This window comes from Lynx canadensis, chromosome E3 (assembly GCF_007474595.2).
Source record: "Lynx canadensis isolate LIC74 chromosome E3, mLynCan4.pri.v2, whole genome shotgun sequence".
NCBI lineage: Eukaryota > Metazoa > Chordata > Mammalia > Carnivora > Felidae > Lynx > Lynx canadensis.
The window spans coordinates 31,681,027-31,706,297 of NC_044318.1; the positions used below are offsets into that span (position 1 = coordinate 31,681,027).

General features: G+C 48.7%; 2 protein-coding genes across 2 annotated transcripts; both read right to left on the reverse strand.

Moving 5' to 3' along the window:
• Positions 1 to 652: 652 nt before the first annotated feature.
• Positions 653 to 3,240, reverse strand: CCL26 (C-C motif chemokine ligand 26). The gene is made up of 3 exons (XM_030301134.1): positions 2,976 to 3,240; positions 2,773 to 2,887; positions 653 to 764 (listed from the first exon to the last, which is right to left on the reverse strand). Exons 1-3 carry the CDS (start codon positions 3,046 to 3,048, stop codon positions 668 to 670), a joined length of 285 nt encoding a protein of 94 aa, XP_030156994.1. The 5' UTR covers positions 3,049 to 3,240; the 3' UTR covers positions 653 to 667.
• An 11,975-nt stretch (positions 3,241 to 15,215) lies between these two features.
• CCL24 (C-C motif chemokine ligand 24) lies at positions 15,216 to 17,716 on the reverse strand. The gene is made up of 3 exons (XM_030301033.1): positions 17,509 to 17,716; positions 17,191 to 17,308; positions 15,216 to 16,209 (listed from the first exon to the last, which is right to left on the reverse strand). Exons 1-3 carry the CDS (start codon positions 17,579 to 17,581, stop codon positions 16,041 to 16,043), a joined length of 360 nt encoding a protein of 119 aa, XP_030156893.1. The 5' UTR covers positions 17,582 to 17,716; the 3' UTR covers positions 15,216 to 16,040.
• Positions 17,717 to 25,271: the final 7,555 nt, after the last annotated feature.

Here is a 25,271-nt window from a genome sequence, read left to right on the forward strand (position 1 = left end):
CCAGAGAGAGAGAGAGGGAGAGAATCTTAAAATCTTAAGCAGGCTCTACACTGAGCCCCTGACATAGGTCTCAATCACATGACCCTGGGATCATGACCTGAGCCGAAACCAACAGAGGGGTTGCACAGAACTTAATTTTCCAAACAACATAAACTTACCTCTCTAACGTGAAAACATTTAATTGGCATGTCCAAACACATTAAACTTCCCCTTGTTGCTTTGTTTTGTTTTGTTTTGTTTTGTTGCACAGAAACATGAGGAAGAATTCCATACCAGTGTCAGTGCAGGGAATGGGGGGGACAAGCCAGGCAATCAGCCAAAAATGCTCACTCAATTTCTTTTCTTTGGAGAAGATTCAGGTTTTACTGAATAAGGATATTTAGGAGTACATCAAATCTTAATGGAGAAATCTTTATTAAAACCTTTCCTCCTCCTCCTCCCCTCTCCCTCTCCTCCTCCCCCTCCTCCTCCCCTCCTCCCCCCCTCCTCCCCTCCTCCTCTTTCTCCTCCTCCTCCTCCTCCTCTTTCTCCTCCTCCTCCTCCTCCTCCTCCTCCTCCTCCTCCTCCAGCCCATGGGGCCTCCTGCTGAAGAAAATCTCCAGGCTCCACCAAGGATAGCAATCTCAAGAGCAGGGTCCAGGTACCCTGGGGCTGAAGGTTCAACAGGTCACATTTGCTGCTGTGCTCTGAGTAAAGAAATGTATCTTTGCACCCATTTTTCCTTTGGCTGTGCACAGACTTTATGGCCTTTTTTGGTAACGAATCTGCAGAAAAGAGAAGCTGACAGTCAGTACTGAGAACTTTTGCCTCCTGAAGAGATGGAAAGGGAGGGTCAGCCACTTGACTGACTTTCTCTGGCCTTGCTGCACCTGTTACACAGTTTCTGTTCCGTCTTCTGGTCCTTCTTTCCCCTTGGCCCTGTTTTCTACTGGAGACCATGCTTCCAGGCCCACCTCCCCCAGGAAATCATTTCCAACAGCTCTAGTCCGAAGCATGTAACCTGTACCATGCCTCTTAATTCTTTTGTTTTAATGGAAAAGCTTTATGGAGACATAATTCACACACCATGCAATTTACTCTTTAAAGTGCATAATTTAGGAGCACCTGGGTGGCTCAGTCGGTTAAGTTCCTGACTTCGGCTCAGGTCATGATCTCATGGTTTGTGAGTTCGAGCCCTGCGTCGGGCTCTGTGCTGACAGCTCAGAGCCTGGAGCCTGCTTCAGATTCTGTATCTCCCTTGCTCTCTCTCTCAAAAATAAAATAAAACATTAAAAAAAAACTAAAAATAAAGCGTATAATTATAATTCACTGCTTTTTAGTAGATCCACGGATGATGCAAACATTACTACCACCCAGTTTAGAATCTTTGCCTCAACCTCCCAAAGGGAACCTCATATGCATCATCCTTAATGATGCATCCATGCTTAATTCTTCTTCTCCTTTTTTTTTTGTCGTTATTTTTAATTTGTGGAATTATAGCACACGAAATCTTTAAGCAAAACCAGGCGATAAAAGCCTCTCATGCTGTTTGATTCTTAACCACATTATCCTGGGCTGTTTGCCGTGGCCGCTTATACGGGATTCCTGCACTCTCACGATGCTGTGCACTCATGGAGAGTGGGGGGTCGTGGTTGATATCCCTGAATGTCCTCCAGCCTTCTGTCCCCTGAGACCACTCCTGAGGGTGGTGAGAACCTAGGTCCGGGCCACTTTAGCCTGGAACAACTTGCAGGGTACAGTAGTATTTACGGGGCTCTCAGGCAGGTCCCAGCACAGGCAGGGAAAAACAGCCCAAAGTGGGGAGGGGTGAATAAGGGAGAGGCAGTTTTGTGAACGTTTGAAAGCATAGCTGGGAATGTCTCTGACATCACTCCCATTGAAAGAAATATAGGCCAGCCTTAGGGACTGGTTGACCGGTGGCAGATTGTGGCAGAAGTGATGGTGTGTGACCTCACAGACAAAGTCATAGAAGGTTATGGAGTTTCTGCCAGGTTCATGGGGGCACTTATGCTGGAGCTTAGAACCACCTTGTTTTTTTTTTCTTTTTTTCTTTCTAGTTTTTATTTAGTTTTGAGAGAGACAGAGACAGAGAGAGAGAGAGATAGAGAGAGAGAGACAGAGCATGACTGGGAGAGGGGCAGAGAGAGGGAGACACAGAATCTGAAGCAGGCTCCAGGCTCTGAGCTATCAGCACAGAGCTCAATGTGGAGCTCAAACTCACAAACCATGAGATCATGACCTGAGCCAAAGTTGGACACAACTGACTGAGCCACCCAGGTGCCCCCCTCTTTTTTTAAAAATTATTTTTTATTAATTTTATTTATTTATTTTGGAGAGAGTGACAGAGACAGAGGAGTGAGCAGGGAAGGGGCGGGGGGGGGAGAGAGAGAGAGAGAGAGAGAGAGAGAGAGAGAGAGAGAATCCCAAGCAGGCTCCACACTGTCAGCACAGAACCCGATGCAAGGCTCCAACTCACAAACCGTGAGATCATGACCTGAGCCGAAACCAAGAGTCAGACGCTTAACCAACTGAGCCACCCAGGCGCCCCTGTTCTCTCTTTTATACCCAGCACTTAGCACATTGCCTGGCACATGGTTTGAAAGTTAGGAAACCAAGGCTAAGGGTCACACCTGTTAGTGGCAGAGGCAGGGTGATGACCTAAGTTACCAGGTTCCCATCCTGAGCTCATCCTGGCACTGTGGGGGTGTGCCCAGCACCCATGCAATCACATGGCCAGTAGGAACCCTGAAAGCCCAGACAAGAAATACTCACATCACAGCCCGCTGGGAGCAGCTGTTCCTGGTGAATTTATAGGAATGCACCCACTTCCAAGGAAGGATCTTGTGGCTATATTGGAAGCAGCAGAACTTGGCCACATTGCTGCCACCTAAAAAACAGAGAAAGGAAGGAGCCTGGAGGTGGCCCTTTGCTTCTCCTCCCAGCCTGCATGAGAAGGGAGTGGGACAGCTCCATACGTGTGGCAACTCCGAGATGGACACTCAGGATGAAGATCAGGAGAACAAGAAAGCCAACAGGAAGGCTTTTCATGGTGTCACAAGCGGGGCCCCTCACAGTGTCCTCCCAAGTTCCTCCTGACTCCACTGGAGTCCCTTTTATAGGGTTGAGTCGTCCCTGAAGAGAATTCCAGAGAATTTTGTGGTTGAGGCAAAAACAGCTCTTTTGACGCTATCACGTAAGAACAACCTGTTACCCAAGGAAGAAGACTGGAAAGAAAGGGAAAGTCTTCTGAGGGAAGGGGAGGAGCCAGCACCCCACTGGGAGTTTCTGCCTGCCTCTCCCATCCCCTGCTTTTGTTTGAATCAATGCTTTCCTGTTTGAAAAGCAAAGGCAGAGGGAATGAAATAATAATTCTTGAGAACTGACTTAAATCACCTTAGAACACAATTGATGTTGTTCTGGACTGATTTCTAGCTCTTGACCCTAGCTTTCTTTGCTTCCTAAACACTGCTTATCTCTTGGTGAAGTACAGACAGTCTCAGGACAGGAGCACAGAGCAGCCCAGCCATGATAATGAATGCTAAAGAACAATGCTCGGGCGTGTGCCCATCCTGTCTTCTCAGTGCCACACATCACCTGACACACAGGGTCAGAGCTGCTTGGGGGCACTTCAAGCTATCTCTTCAGGGTTAGAGAGCTCCAAACCAGACAGGACATCACAATTGCCTGGACCCTGAACACACACACACACACACACACACACACACACACAACTCTATTCCCTGTTCCTGCTTTGTACCTCCTGGGTCAGGCTTTTTGGGAGGGGTATCCAGGAATCTATATATTAGCCAGATTTGGCCAAAATGGGGAAAGTGAATTCTAGAATGGGGCAGTGAATTTCCCCAGGAGAGTCTGGGGGGCAGGTAGAGAGGGACTTTCACATCTGTATTTCATAACACTGTGTTCAGTCATATCCACCCCCGTCCTCCAGATGATGCCCCCTGGGGCTTTAACATTTTGAGTTTAAGGTAAAAAATAGGGGCGCCTGGGTGGCTCGGTCGGTTAGGCGGCCGACTTCGGTTCAGGTCATGATCTCACGGTCTGTGAGTTCAAGCCCCGCGTCAGGCTCTGTGCTGACAGCTCAGAGCCTGGAGCCTGTTTCGGATTCTGTGTCTCCGTCTCTCTGACCCTCCCCCATTCATGCTCTGTCTCTCTCTGTCTCAAAAATAAATAAACGTTAAAAAAAAATTAAGGTAAAAGAAAAAAATCCACTAGCCATCTAGAACCATAGAATTTTTCAGAGCTGTCTGAGACCCTTTAAAACAACACCCACCCCCAACCACCCACCCAAGTCATCCAGACTGTTTTGACTACAGTTCTGAACTCACTGCTGACCTTGTCACAAGCTAAGACAGCTCAGACTTTGACAAAGTCTTTTTAGGTTCTTTTTAAAATTTGGCTGAAATCTGGGGCGTCTGGGTGGCTCAGTTGGCTGAGCGTCCAACTCTTCATTTTGGCTCAGGCCATGATCCCAGGGTCGTGGGATTGAGCCCCACTACGGGCTCTGCACTGAGCTTGGAGCATGCTTGGGATTCTCTCTCTCTTTCCTTCTGCCCCTCTCCTCTTCACACACACACACACACACACACACACTCTCTCTCTCTCTCTCAAAAAAAAAAAAAAAATTTGGCTGAAACCTATATTTTCATTGCTTCCACCAATTCACCAGATCTGTTTAAAAATGCCTAATTTCGGGGCGCCTGGGTGGCGCAGTCGGTTAAGCGTCCGACTTCAGCCAGGTCACGATCTCGCGGTCCGTGAGTTCGAGCCCCGCGTCGGGCTCTGGGCTGATGGCTCAGAGCCTGGAGCCTGTTTCCGATTCTGTGTCTCCCTCTCTCTCTGCCCCTCCCCCGTTCATGCTCTGTCTCTCTCTGTCCCAAAAAATAAATAAACGTTGAAGAAAAAAAAAAAATGCCTAATTTCTCTTAGCTTCTGTTAGAAGATGAAGAAATTGAGGTTTTGGCCGATTTGAAGACCATTGTTTTAGTTTGGGTTCCCCTCAAACAGGAGAGGAGACGAGGACCCCAGTGCAAGCAATTCGTGATCCCAGAAGACACCAGTCGAGGAGAGGGGACGGGAGGTGGGGGACAGGAGGACACCAACATGGAGGCGGGTGATCACGCAGGTTACTGCCAGGAACAGCCACGGCGTGGGGGTGGCTCTGAGGGGCTCGGGGCACCGGTGCAGAACAAGCCTGAGTTGGCCCGACGGTGGGGTGAAGAAGTGGGGATACTAACTCTCCACCTCTCTGCTTGTCAGTGACTGAAGGCTGCACCCCATCATCCCTGTCTTGTCCTAGGAGCGGGCCAAGCGTGCTTGGGATCAGGGGAAAGGCTCTGAGGCAGGGGCAGGTGTCCTCAATAAGCAGCCTTTGGCTCACAGAAGTGAACGATAAGGGGATATGCATGGGGCCCCAATAGCACCTGCTACAATCATCATGTTTGTCCCCGAAAGTTCTCTTTTTCAGGCTGAGCCCCCCACCCCCATGCCTTCAATTTGCCCCGCAAATTGGCCACCTTCCTACTGGCCACCTTCATGCCCCAGTTTCTGCTCCAGCAGCTACAGTGCGCTGGGCACCCAAAGGTTTCGTAAATGGGACACAACGAACACTAACCACAGCGTTCTCCAATAGCATTGGCTATTGTTAATAGTGCTGCGGGGTACATGTGCCCCTATGAATCAGCACTCCCATATCCTCTGGATAAATTCCTAGTAGGGCTATTGCTAGGTCGCAGGGCAGTTCTGTTTTTAATTTTTTGAGGAACCTCCACACTATTTTCCAGAGCGGCTGCACCAGTTTGCTTTCCCACCAACAGTGAAAGAGGGTTCCTCGCCAGCATCTCTTGTTTCCTGAGTTGTTAATTTTAGCCACTCTGACCAGTGTGAGGTAGTAGTAGCTCAGTGTGGTTTTGATTTGTATTTCCCTGATGATGAGCCACGCTGAGCGTCTATTCATGTGTCCGTTGGCCATCTGGACATCTTCTTTGGAAAAGTGTCTATGCATATTTCAATCCCTTGGTGAAGGAGGAGGAAATGATATGGCAGATAAATTACTGAATCCGGGATCCTGCTCTCTTGCCCCCATCCTCTTCCCTGTGGTTGAAGCCCATGACCCCTACCCTCCAGCCTGCTAATCGGCCTTCCACCCCATGTATGTATGGATATCTCAGAACCCTCAATCCCATATGGCTCCCGAGGTCTGGACTATAATCTGCATTCCCCACTACTCTGGACACTCTCCCAGAATCGGGCCTCTCCTGGCTCACCTCTCTGGGCCCCCCCCCCCCCCCCGCTTCCTTTTAGCTGATTTGCCTCATTATAGACTGAATTGTGTTCACTAATCCCCAGGGTGACTGTATTTGGAGATAAGAGCTTTATAGAGGTAATTAAGGTTGGTGGCTCAGTCGGCTGAGTGTCCGACTTCGGCTCAGGTCATGATCTCATGGTTTGTGGGTTCAAGCCCGCGTTGGGCTCTGTGCTGATGGCTCAGAACCTGGAACTTGCTTAGGATCCTGTGTCTCTGCCTCTCTCTGCCCCTTCCCCACTTGCACTGTTTCTTCTCTCTCAAGAATAAAGAAACATTAAAAAAAAAAAAAAAAGAGGTAATTAAGGTCAAGGGTGGGGCCCTGATCTGATAGGACTGGAATCCTTATAAGAGGTGGAAGAGACATCAAGAATGTGTGCACACAGAGCAAAGGCCGTTTGAAGGCACAGTGAAGAGGTGGCCACTGGCACACCCAGGAGAGAGGCCCCAGGAGAAACCAAGTCTGCTGACACCTTGACCTTTGACTTGCAGCCTTCAGGACTCTGTGCTCCAGAAATAAATATCTGTCATTTATGGCAGCTGAGCTGACTGGGTCCTCCCAGAAGTAGGTCCTTAGGCAAGGATTTGAGCATAAACAAAATATTTTGGAGGATATTTTGCAACGGAATATCCTTCTGCTGGGGGCAGAACACCCCGTTCTGTGTCTGCAAAGACTCCACCCTCCCAGCCTACAACCCATGTCATCTGTTGGGGGAAGCCTTTCCTTCATCATTCCCAGCTGGATCCCATGGCCATCCTCCAGCTCCACATTATACAGAGCTGAATTGCAGATGGCACTCTCCACACACATCAGCTTACCCGTCCGCCTTCCTTCTTGGACGGTGAGCTCTTCCCGTTCATTTCTTCTCTGACTCATTCATGCAACAAATGATTTTGTTGTTGTTGTTCTCCACACTGTGGGAGATGCTGAGATCCAGAGATAAACAAGACAGATGTGGTCTCTGCTGCGGACGTTCTCGTGGAGGGAATAGACATCGAGCAGAAAACAATTACCCAATACCTTATCAATTACCCCTGGGCATGTACTTTGATGCAGAAGCTTAGGGAGCTTCAGAAATGTACATCGAGGGAATCTGAAGGAGGCTACGGTGCCAGAAGAGTCTTCCATTAAAGAAAGTGATCTTTGCATTTAGCCTTGAAGGACAACGTACTGGTTATTCCCCCTTTGTACCCTCACCCCGCCCCTGCAATTTATCATCAAGGAACCGGGAAGAAGGCTTCTTGTTGGTTTTCGGAAGCCTTCAGCACAGAGTCTGGAATCCATTTATGTCACACACGTGTGCTGGGTTCTCACCAGGCACCCAGGCACTGCCGCAGGCCCTGGAAGTACACGGCGGACAAGACCAGAGTTGAGTGAATGGAAATGGATCCTCTGTCTACTGTCCCCAGTGAGATCTGGACATCGGGGAGAGAGCAGAAGGGGGCCCAGTGTGTTAGGAGGGTTTCCCCAGAGCTGGGCGGCCCCCGCAAGAGGTAGGCTCCTTCTGATAGAAGCAGGGTGGAGTCAAGCCAAGAAAAACATATTCCCTGGAGTCAGAAAAGACACACCTTTTTCCCATTTGCATGTTCCCAGTGACTCCACTTAATCCCCAAAGCAGTCCTGTGAAGGAGGTTTTAGTGGGCCAACCATCTCCCGCCAAGGAAACTGAGGTTCCAAGAGGGGAGAGAATTTGTTCAAGGTCACACAGCTCTCAGGCAGCAGAGCCAAGGTTCAAAGCCAGGTGTGTCTCAAGTGTGTGCCCTCTCCTGCCTCTTGAGCGTCCCCTGTCCCCTGCCCCCCTCCCCTGAGAAAGGGCCTCAAGGTTAGCTTGCTCCGGGTTCTGTCCTGCAGTTAAGTGAGGATATCAAAGGAAAGGGCAAATAATGACAGGTACAGATAAGGTGTTGCACCTGTTCGGGCTGCAACAGCTGATAAAGTTTCAAAGAGCTGACACAGAAAGGGAGGTGCACTCAGTCCCAGGATTCACAATGTCCAGAACATAAAAACCAACCGCTCGTTGCTTGGGAGAATACAGCTCTTCCCGATTCTGAGTCCCATGAGAAGTTTCTCCTGGTAATCCCCGGAAAGCGTCACCCGGCACTATTGTGACCGGGCCATACCCACGGCGTCCTGGCAAGAAGCGCCCGTTCCATAGGGCTTGTCACTGCTCAGAAGTTAGAACGCCAGAAGGATGGTGACGTTTCTAGGGAAAGCCAGTAACAGGGTATCTTTTCCTGGAATCAGAAAACGCAGAGGCCAAAAAGCGACTGCTTGAAAGTGACCAAGGAGTAGCAGCATGACCGCAGATGGGATTGGGTGGGAGCCAAGGAAGAGAGGGAGTTGGGAGTGTGGTGGGTGGGCTGAGCATTCAAGGGGTCCTCTTGCTGTCTGGTTTGGGCCGAGCATTCGAGGCCTGTGAGTCCACCCCACAGCTTCAGGGGGAAGAAATCTTTAAGTGTCCCGAAGGTGTTTTCTGGAAACTGACAGAACTATAATTCTGGGAAGTTAGATAACTCTTAATAGAGATTCAATCCAGAGAAACAAGGCCGTGGAATTCTGCAGAACAAATAGATTTGCAAGATCTCAAAGAGGATTCAAGTACTTCTGATGGCAAAACATCTCCCTCGGCCAGATGAGCCTCTCCAGGCAGGTCTGCTTCCAAAATGGAAATGGGGATGGGGAAGAAGAGAAGCTGTCTTTCTGGAAGAACTGATCTGCTCGGGGGGACAGCCGAGCAGGGACTGCCATCATCACATGGCTGTCCAGAAGCACTGCCCTCTCAGCAGATGGATGGAGCCTTGCTGAGCCCAGTAGGTAGGCTGGCTTTTTGGGGAGAGAAGAAAAATCAGGCGGGGCGGGGGGGGTGGGGCAGGGGGCGGACAGAGGGAAAGGGTGAAGCTTGAAAAGTTCAAAGGCTTTGAACAAATATGAGACTTTATGATGTCGCCACCTTTATTTTACCGCTGCAGCCGCCATCTGAAAGCAGAAGAAGCCGAGACCATAGAACATTGTATTAGTGTCAGGGGTACAACATAATGATCGGACACGTATATATTGTGAAATGGTCACCGCAATAAGTTAACATCTGTCCCCACACACAGTTACAATTTTTTCATGCAGGAAGAACTTTTAAGACCCACTCCCTTAGTGACTTTCATATATACAATACGGTATTGTTAACTCTAGTTCTGGTGCTACATGGGACACCCCCAGGACTTACTCATCTTCTACCCGGAGCTGGTACCTTTTGACCCTGCTATGCTCGTTTCACACCCCACCCCACCTGCCTCTGGCAACCACCAATCTGTTCTCTGTATCTGTGAGTCCGTTTATAAAAAAAAAAAAAGATTCCACGTATAAATGAGATCATACAGTATTTGTCTTTTCTTGTTTAATTGACTCCGCTTTGCATAGTGCCCTCAAGGTCCACCCCTGTTAATGGCAGGATTGTTTATGGCTGAATTATTTTCCATTGCATATATATACATCACCTTTTCCTTATCCATGCATCCGCCGATAGACACTTAGGTTGCTTCCATATCTTGGACTTTGTAAATTATGCTGCAGTGAACATGAGGGCACACATATCTTTTCAATTGGGTATTTTCCTTGGGAATGCAAGCTGGTGCAGCCACTCTGGAAAAGAGTATGGAGGTTCCTCAAAAAACTAAAAATAGAACTACCTTACGACCCAGCAATTGCACTACTAGGCATTTATCCAAGGGATACAGGTGTGCTGTTTTGAAGGGACACATGCACCCCCATGTTTATAGCAGCACTATTGACAATAGCCAAAGTATGGAAAGAACCCAAATGCCCATCGATGGATGAATGGATAAAGAAGATGTGGTCTATATATACAATGGAGTATTACTCGGGGATCAAAAAGAATGAAATCTTGCCATTTGCAACTACGTGGATGGAACTGGAGGGTATTATGCTAAGTGAAATTAGTCAGAAAGACACAAATCATATGACTTCACTCATATGAGGACTTTAAGAGACAAAACAGATGAAAATAAGGGAAGGGAAACAAAAAATAATATAAAAACAGGGAGGGGAACAAAACAGAAGAAACTCTTAAATATGGAGAACAAACAGAGGGCTACTGGAGGGGGTGTGGGAGGGGGGATGGGCTAAATGGGGAAGGGACACTAAGGAATCTACTCCTGAAATCATTGTTGCACTAGATGCTAACTAATTTGGATGTAAATTTTTAAAAAGAAAAAAGAAAGTTAAAAAAAAAGAAACAAATGAATAGTTTTTGTGCGTGAAGTGCCTCAGAGTGAGGTAAATCCCTATATGGTAAAATTACTGTTGTAGTCATTATATATTATCTGATGTGTCAAATATTTTATTTTTTGCCAATAGGAGACATATACTGATTTTATTGCTAGACTAGAAGTTTAGAAAAGAAGTTGGAACTATTTTCACAACATGAAGACCTTTTTAATAAATGGAAAACAGGCAAAACGAAATTTTCGTTTTGATTGTTATTCCAATGTAAACATTTTCTATCAACAACTAATTTTCTATATGTGTGTGTAGTATCTATGCCCTGTTTTGACATTCTATTCTTATTATAATAAAATAATATATATATATTAAAAATTTGAGATTGAATCTAATAAAATGTTTATTTGAGAGTTGATGAAAACAAAAAGTTAGTATTTTCCTTTCCTTTGGAGAAATACCCAGGAGTGGAATTGCTGAATTAATAGTTCCATTTTTATTCTTTGAGGTACCTCATACTGTTTTCCACCGTGGCTGCACCAATTTGGGCAACTGAAAAAAAATTTTTTTTAATGTTTATTTTTGAGAGAGAGAGAGGGAGAGCGACAGAGTGTGAGCAGGGGAAGTGCATAAAGAGAGGGAGACACAGAATCCGAAGCAGGCTCCAGGCTCTGAGCTGTCAGCACAGAACCCAACACAGGGCTCGAACTCACGGATCGTGAGATCATGACCTGGGCTGAAGTCGGATGCCCAACTGACTGAGCCACCCGGGTGCCCCTGGGAAACTTTTTAAAAGATTGCAGATTTGGAGCACCTGGGTGGCTCAGTCAATTGAGCGTCTGACTCTTGATTTCAGCCCAGGTCATAATTCATGGTTTCTGGGATTGAGCCCCATGTTGGGCTCTAGGCTGGCAGCATGAGACCTGCTTGGGATTCTCTCTCTCTCTCTCTCTCTCTCTCTCTCTCTCTCTCAAAATAAATAAACATTGAAGAAAAAAGATTGCAGATTTCTGGGTCTCATTCTGGCAGAGTCTGAGTCACCACATATGGGGTAGGGCCCAGGAATATGTATTTAAAGCTTCACAGATGATTCTGAAGCCCAGTCCGGATTGTGAGCGGCTGTTCCGTGTCTTTCATTTTTTCTCACTTGGCCTCAAGGCCTCAGGTGCTCTCTTCCTCTTCCGCTCTTGGGTTACAATAATACCTTTTGACATACCAGCTGCGTGCTTATGAAAGAACTTTTAATTCACTTTTTAAACAAATTTTTTTAAATGTTTATTTTTGAGAGAAAGAGAGAGCACGAGCTGGGGAGGGGCAGAGAGAGAGAGAGGGAGACGTAGAATCGGAAGCAGGCTCCAGGCCCTGAGCTGTCAGCACAGAGCCCGATTCGGGGCTCGAACCCGTGAACCATGAGACCGTGACCTGAGCTGAAGTCAGACACTTAACCGACTAAGCCACCCAGGTGCCCCCGAGAACTTTTAATTCACTTTTAAAGAGTCCTCTGACAGGTTTTGCTGGAGGTGGAGAGCTCTCCCAAACACAGGTCAACTTTGCCCTAACATGGCCACAAACTGAACCCAGTCCCTCCCTGACCAGCCCCTGGCACGCCGTCCATCTCCAGAATATGTCCTTCCCAAGGGAGCCTGAGAAAGAGTGTGGGTGACTCAGTGCATGTGTCATTGTGCTGGTGGCCTGTTCAGAAGTAGGATAGGAGGGTGTCACCTCACCATACACAGAGTGGCCATCCAGGTCCATGGCTCACATTCTAGAGCAAGGCCAGACAAAGGCAGAGCAGGGCATCTGGTGGACAGTTCCCATGCTCACCACCGGTGCCTTCTTTCTCCAGACACATTTAAAGGCCACCAGAGAAATGAGACAGGAGGGAGCAGGGGCACAGAGCCTGCCGGAATGAACACAGAAGTGTCAGCCGGGGGTGAAGGGGGTTAAGAGGTACAAACCTGCGGTTACAAAGTAAATAAGTCCTGAGGATGTAACACACAGCCCAGGGAATATAATCAATAACACATTTTTTGAATATTTATTTTGAGGGGGGGAGGGGCAGAGACAGAGGGGAACAGAGAATCTGAAGCAGGCTCCTCACTGTCAGTGCAGAGCCCTACGCAGGGCTCAAACCCATGAAGTACGAGATCGCGACGGGAGTCGAAGTCGGGTGCTTAAACGCTGAGCCACCTGGGCGCCCCTACAGTCAGTAATACTGTCATACCTTGTATGGTGACAGATAGTAACTCCACTTACTGTGGGGACCATATCGAAGTGTAGAAACATATCATATCACTCTGATGTACACCTGAAACTAACAGTATATTATTGAATGTCATTTACGTTTCAATTAAAGAAAAGAAACTGTCAGCCAGATGCCCTGGCCCCCGCAAGACCAGCTTCAGCTTCTCCGCCTCCCAGCTGGGCTGGGTCATGCCCTCAGCTAACATTTATTGAGCCTCTACTATGTGCCAGGCACTGAGCTAAGTGCTTCCCGTGCATTAATGCCTTATTTAGTCCTCACAGTCAACTCATCAAATAGATAGTTCTATTATGCCCATTTTACAGATGTGGGAAGTGAGCCAGACTACACGCCTACCTTGTGGAAATTAACAAAGACCACCCAGATGAAGACAAACACGTTATTCATTCAGAGCTTGCTACAGCAAGACAGTCAGCCGCTCTCACTGGTGTCTGCAGAGACTCAAAGGCAGGCCAGGGAACGGGGGGTGGGGTGGGGTGGGGGGCTCAGAGTGGACAAATGGGGAGGCACAGGGGTGCTTCGGTGGGAGGTGGTTGGCCTGGAGAAGCGAACAGCTTCCGTGATTGACTTGGGAATATGTAACTGGCTCCCTCTGGCTGGTCCTGAGTTGGAAAAGGGCTGGGGGGTGGGGTGGGACTAGGAAGCTGGCAGTCTCTGACCCAGTTGTGATGGTTCCGGGCCAGTTGCTGCACAGCCCGTGGGTCAGACTTCTGTTGTCATCTGTGGTCTGGCCCCTGTCCCTCGCCTTCCTGTCTCCCTTCCCTGAATGCTCCGGCTTTCATCCATCCCCAGAAATAACGCTCTTCTTGCCGAGGGAAACCTCAGTCACATTCAGATGCCAACCTCGTGCTGAGGATGTCTGCAGGATCCCCTCAACGCACACCCATGACGTCCCTCGTTTGCACTGTTAGCGTTACTCTTTATTCTGCTTTGTGGTCGAGTTGCAAGAACCTCAACAGCAGCTGCACCCAGAAGGCCTCCCGCCTTCTCACACCTTCTGTGACTCTCCACGCCCGAAGGCTTGTTTGCAACCGAGGGAGGTTGCTCTACTCCCACCTGCAGAAAGAGCACCCCTGCGCACAGCTGGCAGTGACTGACGCAGCAGGGCTGTGATGAGGGGTGGGTCTCACCCACTTCCCAGCTCTGCCTGGTGACCCTCCGTTCCTGGCCACCTTCCTTGCCTTGTGTTGTCTTGTGTTGCCTCCCCATGCTCTCGAGGTTACTCCCTGTACCTCCCATACATAATCATTGCACTTGGGTCTTCGTTTCAGGGTCTGATTCTGGGGAAAACCCAAGGTTTAAAAGGGCTTATTATTCCCATTTTACAGCTGAGGAAAACCGAGGCACCGAGACCGTGACATGTTTCAAGGTCATGCAGCTTACAAAGTAGGATTGGTACTAAACCCACACTGCTCTTGATTTGTGAGTGTGTGTGAGTGTGAGTGTGTGTGTGTGTGTGTGTGTGTGTGTGAGTTATTTTTCTGCCTAATTCTCTGAAGCTGGAGCCCCTCTTTGTCATTTTATAGCCTTGTCGTGCCTGCAACAGTTCCTTGTGCAATAATGTGTTCTGTTGAAATTTTTAAAAAATCTAATAGAATCCTGCTGTGCATGAATGTTTTTACAAAGTTCATGACAGGACTCCCAGGAACAGGCTAAAACCACTCCTGGGATGCCCGGGGCTCAGGCTGCCTTTATCCCCTCCGATGGGCAACTCCGGATCTGCTGCCTGGTGACCGAGCTCTGCCTGGTCACCCTCTGTTCCTGGCCACCTTCCTTGCCTTGTGTTGTCTTGTGTTGCCTCCCCATTCTCTCGAGGTTACTCCCTGTACCTCCCATACATAATCATTGCACTTGGATCTTCGTTTCAGGGTCTGATTCTGGGGAAAACCCAAGGTTTAAAAGGGCTTATTATTCCCATTTTACAGCTGAGGAAAACCGAGGCACCGAGACCGTGACATGTTTCAAGGTCATGCAGCTTACAAAGTAGGATTGGTACTAAACCCACACTGCTCTTGATTTGTGAGTGTGTGTGAGTGTGAGTGTGTGTGTGTGTGTGTGTGTGTGTGTGTGAGTTATTTTTCTGCCTAATTCTCTGAAGCTGGAGCCCCTCTTTGTCATTTTATAGCCTTGTCATGCCTGCAACAGTTCCTTGTGCAATAATGTGTTCTGTTGAAATTTTTAAAAAATCTAATAGAATCCTGCTGTGCGTGAATGTTTTTACAAAGTTCATGACAGGACTCCCAGGAACAGGCTAAAACCACTCCTGGGATGCCCGGGGCTCAGGCTGCCTTTATCCCCTCTGATGGGCAACTCCGGATCATCCCTGGGGCACACACTCCCATTGTTCAGACCCCAACCCTGTCCCCACAGGAAGAGAGCAGGCAAGACACAATTACCTGAGAAGGAGAAATCACATTTTATTTGAATTGTTATTTGAGAAGAGCAATTGTGTCTACACTTTTGACATACAAATCACACAATATCTCATACATGGCAGGGGGGGGACCCTGGAATCCTTCTCCTACCAGAGCCCCGACTCCATCCTCACATTCCAAAAATGTAGGGAAAGAACTGGCCTTAAAGGCAGAGCAGGTCTTTGTCCCCAGAGAAGCACAGCGCCAGCCATTCCATAAAGCGGAACGCCTCTCCCAAACCCTTTCTTCCCAAAGGAATTTAACAACCCAGGCTGGCCCCTCATCCTCACCCTCCAGGTCCATTTCATCACAAAAACCAAAGAGTCCCTGAAAACGTCATTAATTACATCCCATGAGCTGTGTGCGAGGAAGGCCGGGGATCTGGCAACGCGCGCAGCAAAGGAGCCCTAGATTTTGTTGGGTTTTTATTCACCCGGGATTCTGGAAGTGGGGCAGGCTCAGGGCTTCTGTAGAGTGATGAAGAGCCACAGCTGTTGACAGGTCACCCGTACTCAGACAGACAGACAGATCCCACTGCAAGACCCAAGGACCCAAGAAGCCAGCTCTAGGCTAAGCTTTGAGACACAAGCAGTGCCTGTCTGTAGGTGGGGCCCGATGCACCTGGGCTGTGGGTGCCTGGAAGGCAGGGAAGGGCCAGCATAAGCTCCGGAGGAGGGGGGACGGCTGCCACCATCTTCCTTCCAGAACCTTCTCCGCCAGCTCAGGGAAGGCAAGGGGCCCAGGGTGCATGAGCTCTCCCCCTCTCATCACTGGCGCACAGGCCCCAAGCTGAGGGCCGGGTGGTGGTTAGATGGCAGTGCTACTGGCAGGGGACCTCTGCGGGAGGGCTTTGACACCTGTTGCCCTGAGCCCTGTGGCCGCCTTCTTCCGCTTGGCGTCCAGGTTCTTCATGTACGTCTGGACCCAGCGCTGCTCAGGGTCGCCACAGAACTTCTGGCCCTTCCGGGTGGTGAAGCTGCAGGAAGGGTGACAGGGCACACTTGAGACCTGGCCATGACCTTGGACCTCTTGACTTGATGAGGACGTGGGTATGGAGGCCCACAGAGGGCAAGCTACTGCCCAGGGCCCCCCTAGCAGTTCCTGACATGGCGTCTTCTCTCTGGGTGTCAGCATCTCTTTGCATCACCTGTTCTCAAGCTCCCTGTCAGATGGGGGGAGGCCCAGCCCTGCCTTTAGTTAATGTTGGATCTGAAGAGAGAGACACAATGTCTACCCACAGGGAGGAGAGGAAAGGAGAAAATGCACTGAAAACCTCCAGGGAGTGGCGCCTGGGTGGCTCAGTCGGTTGAGCATCTGACTTTGGCTCAGGTCATGATCTCTCAGTTCGTGAGTTTGAGCCCCACAGAGGGATGATCCTCTGTCCCCGTCTCTCTGCTCCTCCCCCACTTGTACTCTCTCTTTGTCTCTCTCAAAGTAAATAAATAAACTTAAGAAAGAAAGAAAGAAAGAAAGAAAGAAAGAAAGAAAGAAAGAAAGAAAGACAAGAAAGGAAGAAAACCTCCAGGGGAAAAAGGCAGATGCCTCCAGTAAATTCACACTCGCTACCTTGGGTGGGGGGTAGCTAGGAAGTGATTTGGAGTCCTAGTGACCTTGGGCAGGTCACCTTCCTGGGCCTCAGCTGTTCTCTGTAAAACGGGAATAATTATATCTGCTTCACAGAGTGGTCGAGAGGGTTAGTTAAGGTAATGGGATATGCCCCCAAATAGTGCCTAGTATATGTATATATTTATATATATCTGGTGCTTAAGAAATGATTGTTGTCTCAGAGTCCTCTTCCTAATCTCCTGGGGGAGAAAGCTGAGGCTCAGGGAGGTGAGGTGGCTTCCCCAGGATCAGAGAGCCAGGCCCTCCCAACTTTACTCCCCAGTGACCCTGAATGGACGGTCATCTCCCCTGCCCCTCTCGCGCCGGGGGTCCGGGAGAGGAGGTTACTTACATCACTCCTGCCTTGGGGCAGAGGCTCCCACTGGACAGCTGGTAGCTAACCACTCGGCTCTCTGGAACTTTCTTGGAAATGAAGGACATACAGCAGGAAGAGGGGATGGTCACAGAGCCTAGAGGACGGGAGAGAGAAGAGCCCGGGCTGCCTGAGACTCTGGGCTGCCGAGCCCAAGCCCAACACCTCCCAGCCCCGGGGCCACCGCTCCTCAACATTCCGCTCCAGACCCAGCCCAGTCAGTCCTCCACCCTCCACTGTGCTGTCCCAGCCACACTGTCCTGCCTGACAGCCCCGGGCTGAGGCTGGAGCTCTTACCTGCAGGGGCAATGCGGTGGGCACACAGGGCCAGCAGCAGGAGGCTGGCCACCATGGTTGCAAGGCCTGCCATGTGTAGGAGAGGGAGTTCAGGACCTAAAGCTGGGGTGCAGGAGGAGAGGGCCACGTTCCTTTCAGATCACCTTGACCTCCCTCTGCCTTTTATAAGGGCAGCTGGGAGGAAACACCCACTGATAGAGCCTCCCCTCACCCCTTCTAGGCTTCCCTGAAAGTCCTCAAGGCCCACGAAGCCTGCCAAGGGGAAGTTCTTGTGTAGCTGAGTCAGGGTTTTTTGGCGTATTCTAAGAAAGGGCTGGGGGAGGAGAGGATCACCCAATCTAAGTGGAGTGCATAGTTAGAAGGCTGATGAGGATCCTTGGGGTGCTAGCTGTTCATTCCTGTGGGATCCTGGAGAAGTCCCTCACCTTTCTGAGCCTAGTTTCTTCCGTGGAAAATGGGTAAAGCCATCTTATCTCCTCCCACTCATTCACTCATTCGTTCGTTTGCCAACTTGTATTCGGCATGTGCTATGTGCCAGGCGTCCGGTGGGGAGACATTTGCAAGTGTGTGCAATACGTGGTTACAGGTGCTGACCAAGTAGGCCTGGGCAGAGCAGATACTCTCATTGTCCACGTGCCCTTGGAGTCCTTTACCTCGTTCACACACACTGGCTTTGGGTGGACTTGCATTTCCAGTGCCCAAGCTGCCAAAGCCACCTCACTGGCAGGCTCTAAGAAGGGGGGAAGGACCCAGAAACTTACATCCTCTGGGCAGACCTTGACCAACATCTGTTGGAGGGTTACACACTCCAGATGCGGCATGACCTGCCCCACTTCCTGAGGTCCTGGCAGAGTCAGGCCAGCTTCCCTCTGTGTGGTAGGGCTCTGCTGACCCCCTTCCCTTCCGGATCTGCTTCCCCCTGCATTCCAGAAGTGGGATGTGGTCAGAGTTGGTTTCCCCTGGAGGCCTTGCCTAATGAATTACTTGCCCATGAATCCTCCTTTTAGGGTCTGTTATGAGGACCCCAATCTGAGACAAGGGGTAGGGAACATAGAAGGAACTGGCCATGGCCAGTTCTGCTGGAAGGAAAGTGGGGGATGCACTTGGAATTGACAGCTGGGCTGAGGTATGGAGAATGGAAGAAAATGGTAACCATGGGTGGGGGGCTTTGTAGATCATGATGAGCAGTTCTGTTCTTAGAGATGTCACTCAGATGATGGCCAGTTGTGAGTCTGTGTCTCCCACGTGCCCATGAACACCAAGATCAATGTCCAATTTCCACACCCACCAATTCCCAAGCAGATCACCTATCCCATGGCCAGTGTTTGCAGAATGAATATACAATGGACCAATTCTGAGTCGCTCTCCACTGGACCAGGGACTCCCACGTGGTCTCTGCCCCGCATGACCGGGGGTCACCATGCACGTGGACAAGTCAGTAGGCAAGTCCTCTGGCGGGACCAAGACCAGCAGCACCTGATCTCGCCACTGCTCTTCTTTTTTTTTTTTTTAATTTTTTTAACGTTTATTTATTTTTGAGACAGAGGGAGACAGAGCATGAACGGGGGAGGGGCAGAGAGAGAGGGAGACACAGAATCGGAAACAGGCTCCAGGCTCCGAGCCATCAGCCCAGAGCCCGACGCGGGGCTCGAACTCACGGACCGCGAGATCGTGACCTGAGCTGAAGTCGGACGCTTAACCGACTGAGCCACCCAGGCGCCCCACCACTGCCCTTCTTTACGGAGTGAAAAATGCTGAGTGCCCCACTCAGCTCCTCACTGGCCTCACACTTCCCGTCACCAGCCAGCAGTGACAATCCTCACCTGACAGAGTATGGGGAGCATTAAATGAGATGCCTTTTACACATGCAGGGGCTTTTGATTCCATCTTATGACATGCATTTTAATATTTGCTTCTCCACAGTGTAGGGGGGACTTTATGACCAAGGGGGAGAGGGCTGGAGAAGGAAGAGACCAGGCAGAAACAGCAAGCAGGAGAAGAATGAGGACAGGGCTGAACAGGGCAGGAAGCCCTTGCTGTCTGTGTGCTGCAACCCAAGTGAGTCCGTATGGCAGGGTCATTGGGTGGGAGGGTTTGGGGTAGGGTGCTTTGCCCTGATTGGGAACATCCTTCAGAGGCTTTTCCAAGACCCTCAAAAAAAAAAAATGCCAAATCTGGATGCTCTGACTGGGGAAGTAGGCGAGGCAGGGATCACCAACCCCATTTTACAAGGGCACAATGGAAATCTCCAAAGGGTAACTAACTAGACAACATCACAGAGCCACCTATCCCGTCTCCCAAAATGGGAACGTGCACCCTTCCAGCTTGAAGGGGTGGAGTCCAACAGACAGAGTGATCGTTAAATTTAAAGTTAGAGCAAAAGAAGGAGCTTCTATTCTGCAATAGAAAGGGAGGACACAAATAGAAAGGGGGAGGAAGGGGGATAAGGGGAAGGAAGGAGGGAAGAGGGAAAGGGGGAGGGGAGGGAAAGAGGAGGGCAAGACAGCATATACAGACCCAGTAGATTTGAGGAAAGGAGGTGGACAGGAAAGGGAAGGAAGAGGGGCCCTGTGAAATGTCCTGACCCCAGCTGAGCTCCAGCTCAGACCCTGCCCCTCCCTCACCTCCTGTGGCTTCTCCATCTGAGAGGTGGCATGTGGTCAGAGCTGTGTTTCCCCAAGTGTGGCAGCCACATTACCACGTGATACAAAGCAAAAGATATATATATATATATATATACATATATATATATATATGTATGAGAAATAAATAAATAAATAAATAAACAAAGTAGGTAACAGGAGAAATAGCGTGCACATGTGACAAAAAATTGTGACAATGACCCAGGAATAGCTGAAGCCTGAGAGACGGGGCCAAGATGCCCCCTGAGGGCCTCTCCCATCCCATGTGCACCTAGGCAACAGGTGCCGGAGAGGAGGGAGGAAGAGGTTGGAGGCCGGGTGGGCACCTGGGAGGGGAGGAGCAGGTGAGGAAAATGGAGTCGTGCCTGGCAGGGAGTAGGGAGTAGTGGTCCCACCCTTGCAGAACGGCAGTGAGGGTGGCTGTCCTGGCTGCCTCTCCTGCGTGAGCCACCCCAAGGGGAATGATGTCGCACCAAACCCAAAGCTGCGTGATGGGGGCCAATGGACATGAGCCAAGGGGGTGAGGGGACACTCTAAGACACATCCCAGTGAGAAAGAACTGGAAGAAGTGGGCTGCTAGCTTGGACAAGAAATGACTTCCAGGAGCCGTGAGATCATGACTTGAGCAGAAGTTGGTCACTTAACCCAGTGAGTCACTCAGGTGTCTCCAGTCAATTGATTTTTGACAGGGGTACCAAGGCCATTCAATGGGAAAGGATAGTCTTTTCAACAAATGGTGCTGGGACAACTGGATATCCACATGCAAAAGAATGAAGTTGGACCCCCTACCTCACACCATATATGAAAATTAACTCAACATAAATGTAAGAGTTAAAACTATTGAATTCTTAGAAGGAAACATAGGTGTAAATCTTCAGTGATTTGAATTAAGTAATAGTTTCTTTGATGCAACACCAAGGGCACAAGCAAGCACAGAAAAAAAAATCATTGGACTTCACTAAAATTAAAAACTGCAAATCAGGGGTGCTTGGATGGCTCAGTCAGTTGAGCGTCCGACTTCAGCTCAGGTCATGATCTTGCGATTTGTGAGTTCGAGCCCCATGTCGGGCTCTGCGCTGACAGTTCAGGGCCTAGAGCCTGTTTCAGATTCTGTGTCTCCCTCTCTCTCTGCCCCTCTCTTACTCGCACTCTGTCTCTCTCTCAAAAATAAAGAAAATTTTTTTAAAAATTAAAAAAAACTTTGCAAATCAAAGGATACCATCTAAAAGATGAAAAGTCAACTCACATAATGGGGCAAATATTTGGAAATCATTGGGTAATTCCAGTATCGAGACAGATTCTTCAGAAAGCTCTTACAGCTCCATAATAAAGACAAAAAAAATTTTTTTAATAAACGAATAATCTGACAAGACATTTTTCCAAAGAAGACATACGCATGGCCAATAAACACACAAAGAGATACTCAAATCATTAGTCATTGGGGACATACAAATCAAAACCACAATGAGATACCACTTTGCATCGATGGCTATGGGGAAAAAAAGAGAAAATAAGCATGGGCAGGGGAAGAAATGGAAACTCTTGTACCTTATTCCTGGGAATGTAAGATTGTGTAACCACTATGAAAAAGTTTGGCAGTTCCTCAAAAAGTCAAACATGGGGTTACAGCATGGTGCAATAGTTCAACTCCAAGGTACATACTCTAGACTCTAGAGAAGAGAAAACATGCTCATGTTCTGCCAGTGAATGTCCACAGCAATATTATTCACAGTAGTCAAAAAATGGAAACCAGTTAATGCTCATCAGATGATGAATTTATAAACAATGATGATATATCTATATGGTGGAATTTTATTTAGCTGTAAAAAGGAAGTACCGATACATTTATTGTGACAGAAGTCAGACCCCAAACGTCATATAGTGTATGATCCCATTTAGAAGAAGATCCCATTTGTTTAGAATGGACAAATCCACAGAGACTTAAAGTAGATTAGTGGGTGTCAGGGGCTGGGAGAAAGAGGGAGTCGAGAGGGATGGGATTTCTTCTTTCGGGTGACAGAAATGTTCTGGAATTGGGGCACCCAGGAGGCTCAGTCGGTTAAGCAACTGACTCTTGATTTCGGCTCAGGTCATGATCTCACAGGTTTGTGAGTTTGGGCTCTGCTCTTGGTAGGGCAGACCCTGCTTGGGATTCACTCTCTCCTCTCTCTACCTCTCCCCTGCCTGTTCTCTCTCTCTTTCTCTCTCTCTCTCTCTCTCTCAAAAATAAACATTAAAAAAAAAGTTCTAGAATTAAATAGTGGTGAAGGTTGTACCAACTGTGGATATGCTACTCAACTGCACACTTTAAAGGCATTAACATGATGAATTTTGTGTTATGTGGATTTTATCTCAATGAAAAGCTAAAGAAAAAAAAAAAGAGCATGCAGAAGGTGAGGGAAGTTTCAAAATATTTGCCCAAATGGCACGGCCTGCATGAGTTTCTTGAGGACGCACCCATTCTCAAAGCCTCTCTCCCGTGGCTGAATTTGATCCAAAAGTCTGACTTATCAAACTGAACATAGGAGGGTAGGGGTGGGTGGGAGCAGTGGGTTTTTCCCTGGTCCTTCCTCGACCCTGCACACACTTCCTGGCAAGCAGGCAGAAAAGGAGTCTTCTTTTGATGGGTTTCATGGCCATCTTCATAGAGTGGAGGCTTCAGATCCCCGTGACTCTCTTCTTTTCTTCCCTGATAACCCTCCTCAGGGCCCAGCACCTCCTTACTGCCTTTGTCCCTTGTTATAGAAACCTACTATTTTATAGAAAGGCAATAAAAAGGTATTTGCTCCAGGGGTACCTGGGTGGCTCCGTCAGTTAAGCATCCAACTTCAGCTGAGGTCATGATCCTGCAGTTAGTGAGTTTGAGCCCCGCATTGGGCTCTGTGCTGACAGATAAGTGACTGACAACAGTTTAACAATAAGAGGCTTCTTGGATTCGAGGCCTCTGCAAACAAAGACAATGTGAGCCAGGCTTCTCCCTACTGGAGAAGCCCATTGAACATGGAGGGGGGGAAGGAAGGCTGTTGGAATGAAAGCAGAGGGATCAGTGAGTATACGTAAGTAAACATTTAGAAACGATGACATACCAGTGGCGACGAACATACCTAATAAAAACATTACTTCTTGGAAAAACAGCTGAATCTAGTCCTGGAGCAGAGAAGGTAGGGCCTAGAACATCTTTTTGGGCCAGAAAGTAGTAAAGTGCTCAAAGAACCATGGGAATACGTCAAAAGGACACGGAAGGCAGATTGTAGGAGCTCACACAGGCCAAATCTGGGACAATTTGACCAGTAATAGTGATAATGATGGACTGAGAAACATGAAAAAGAATCCATAAATATGTTTTGGGTTGAATTGAGTCCCCATCCCCACCAAAAAGCATGTATATTGGAGTCATAACCACATTCTAGAATGTGATCTTATTTGTTTGTTTTATGTTTTATTTTTGAGAGAGACAGAGACAGAGCATGAGCAGGGGAGGGGCAGAGAAAGAGGGAGACACAGAATCCGAAGCAGGCTCCAGGCTCTGCGCTGTCAGCACAGCGCCCCACGCAGGGCATGAACCCACAAACCGTGAGATCATGACCTGAGCTGAAGTCAGATGCTTAACTAACTGAGCCACCCAGGCACCCCAAATGTGATCTTCTTTGGAGACAGGGTCTTTGTAGAGATAACCAAGTTAAAATGGGGTCATCAGGGTGGGCCCTAACCCACGATGATGGGTATCTTACTAAAAAAGGGAAATTTGGACCCAGTTATAGACATGCATAGAGGGAAGACCTTATGAAGACACACGGGGAGAAGGTGACCATTCACAAACCAAGGAGAGAGGCCTGGAGCAGAGCCTTCCCTCACAGCCCTGAATGGGAACCATCCCTATGGACACCTTGACCTTGGACTTCCAGGCTCCAGACTTTGAGACCATGCATTCCTGTTGTTTAAGGTCCCTGCCCTGCCCCAAGTTGGTGGTACTTCATCACAGCAGCCCTCAAAGGTTAACACAGGGGGAGGAGACGAAGCTCTACCTTGCAGTGGGAGGCCAACTAATAAGCAGAGAAAATGCTAGAACTAGAAAATCACTCATGGACACTAAAGCTCTGAGGTGACAGTGTGATGGGAAATGGGGTATTTCCATTGTCTCACTGTGTCTCCCCACACATTCTAGCTAATTACGAACAGAAAATCAGTAACTCGCCGGGAGGACATTAAAACAAGCAAATAAAAAACAAATTCGAGTCTTCCTAATAAGGTTTGAAACTGGACTGAGGGTCAAGGAGAGGAACAGTCATGATATGTTGGAACATTCTAGTCCCGGACCTGCTAAAAAACAGCAACATGAACTTGGGCAAATCACTCACTTCTCCCAAGCTTGGATTTCCTCACCTCTGAAGTGGGGTGGAGTGGGGTGTAGACTCATGTGGTCCTGAGAATCCAAAGAAATTATGGATGTGAGAGCTTTGGGTAAGCTTCGAAGCACGGCACGCCTACAAATCTTCACCATCCCATGGGAAATAGATAAGCTGACAAATTGAGCCCCTTCATTGGACAGCACAGGAGCGAATAAATATTTGGGGCCAGCGTGCCTTTCTGGGCCCCTAAAATTGGATTTCAAGGCATTCTGGCTCTGCTGTCTCTTGAATGGACTTTAATGATGAAGAAAAATGACTAGGAATGTATGTCCCACACTATTGGGGTTGTCTTTTTCTTAAGACCTGGGCCTGCGTGACAGCTATTTCAGGATGTGCTTTGAGGGGTGGAGAAAATTTCTCCCTCTTCATGATATGGACCATGGAGTTACCCTCTGAATAATGTCTCCTTTGTTAAAATGCAAATATGTCTCTTGGCAGGGATAACAAATCCCTCACACACACCCACTAATAAAACTGAAACCAGTCATCCAACCATCCATCCACTCATTGAACACTGATGTGTGCCAGCTTCTTGTTCACCAGAGGCACCTGAGGGTGAATTGCCCTCGGGGTCCTCACCTGGGGCTGTGAGAGACAAAAGCAATCACAATTAGAGGGGGAGGAAGTACACCTGGCCACACTGAAGAGCGGATGAGGACAGAGAACACGTTCTGGAAGACGTAACTCCTGCGTTGCGTAAGGCTGATTGAGG

Coding starts and splice junctions, on each gene's coding strand:
- CCL26 (XM_030301134.1), bottom strand. CDS start 3,048: ATGAAAAGCCTTCCTGTTGGCTTTCTTGTTCTCCTGATCTTCATCCTG. Junction 2,888..2,975: donor CCATCTCGGAGTTGCCACAC/GTATGGAGCTGT, acceptor TCTGTTTTTTAG/GTGGCAGCAATGTGGCCAAG. Junction 765..2,772: donor TGCTCCCAGCGGGCTGTGAT/GTGAGTATTTCT, acceptor TCTTTTCTGCAG/ATTCGTTACCAAAAAAGGCC.
- CCL24 (XM_030301033.1), bottom strand. CDS start 17,581: ATGGCAGGCCTTGCAACCATGGTGGCCAGCCTCCTGCTGCTGGCCCTG. Junction 17,309..17,508: donor CCACCGCATTGCCCCTGCAG/GTAAGAGCTCCA, acceptor CCCGTCCTCTAG/GCTCTGTGACCATCCCCTCT. Junction 16,210..17,190: donor TGCCCCAAGGCAGGAGTGAT/GTAAGTAACCTC, acceptor CCCTTCCTGCAG/CTTCACCACCCGGAAGGGCC.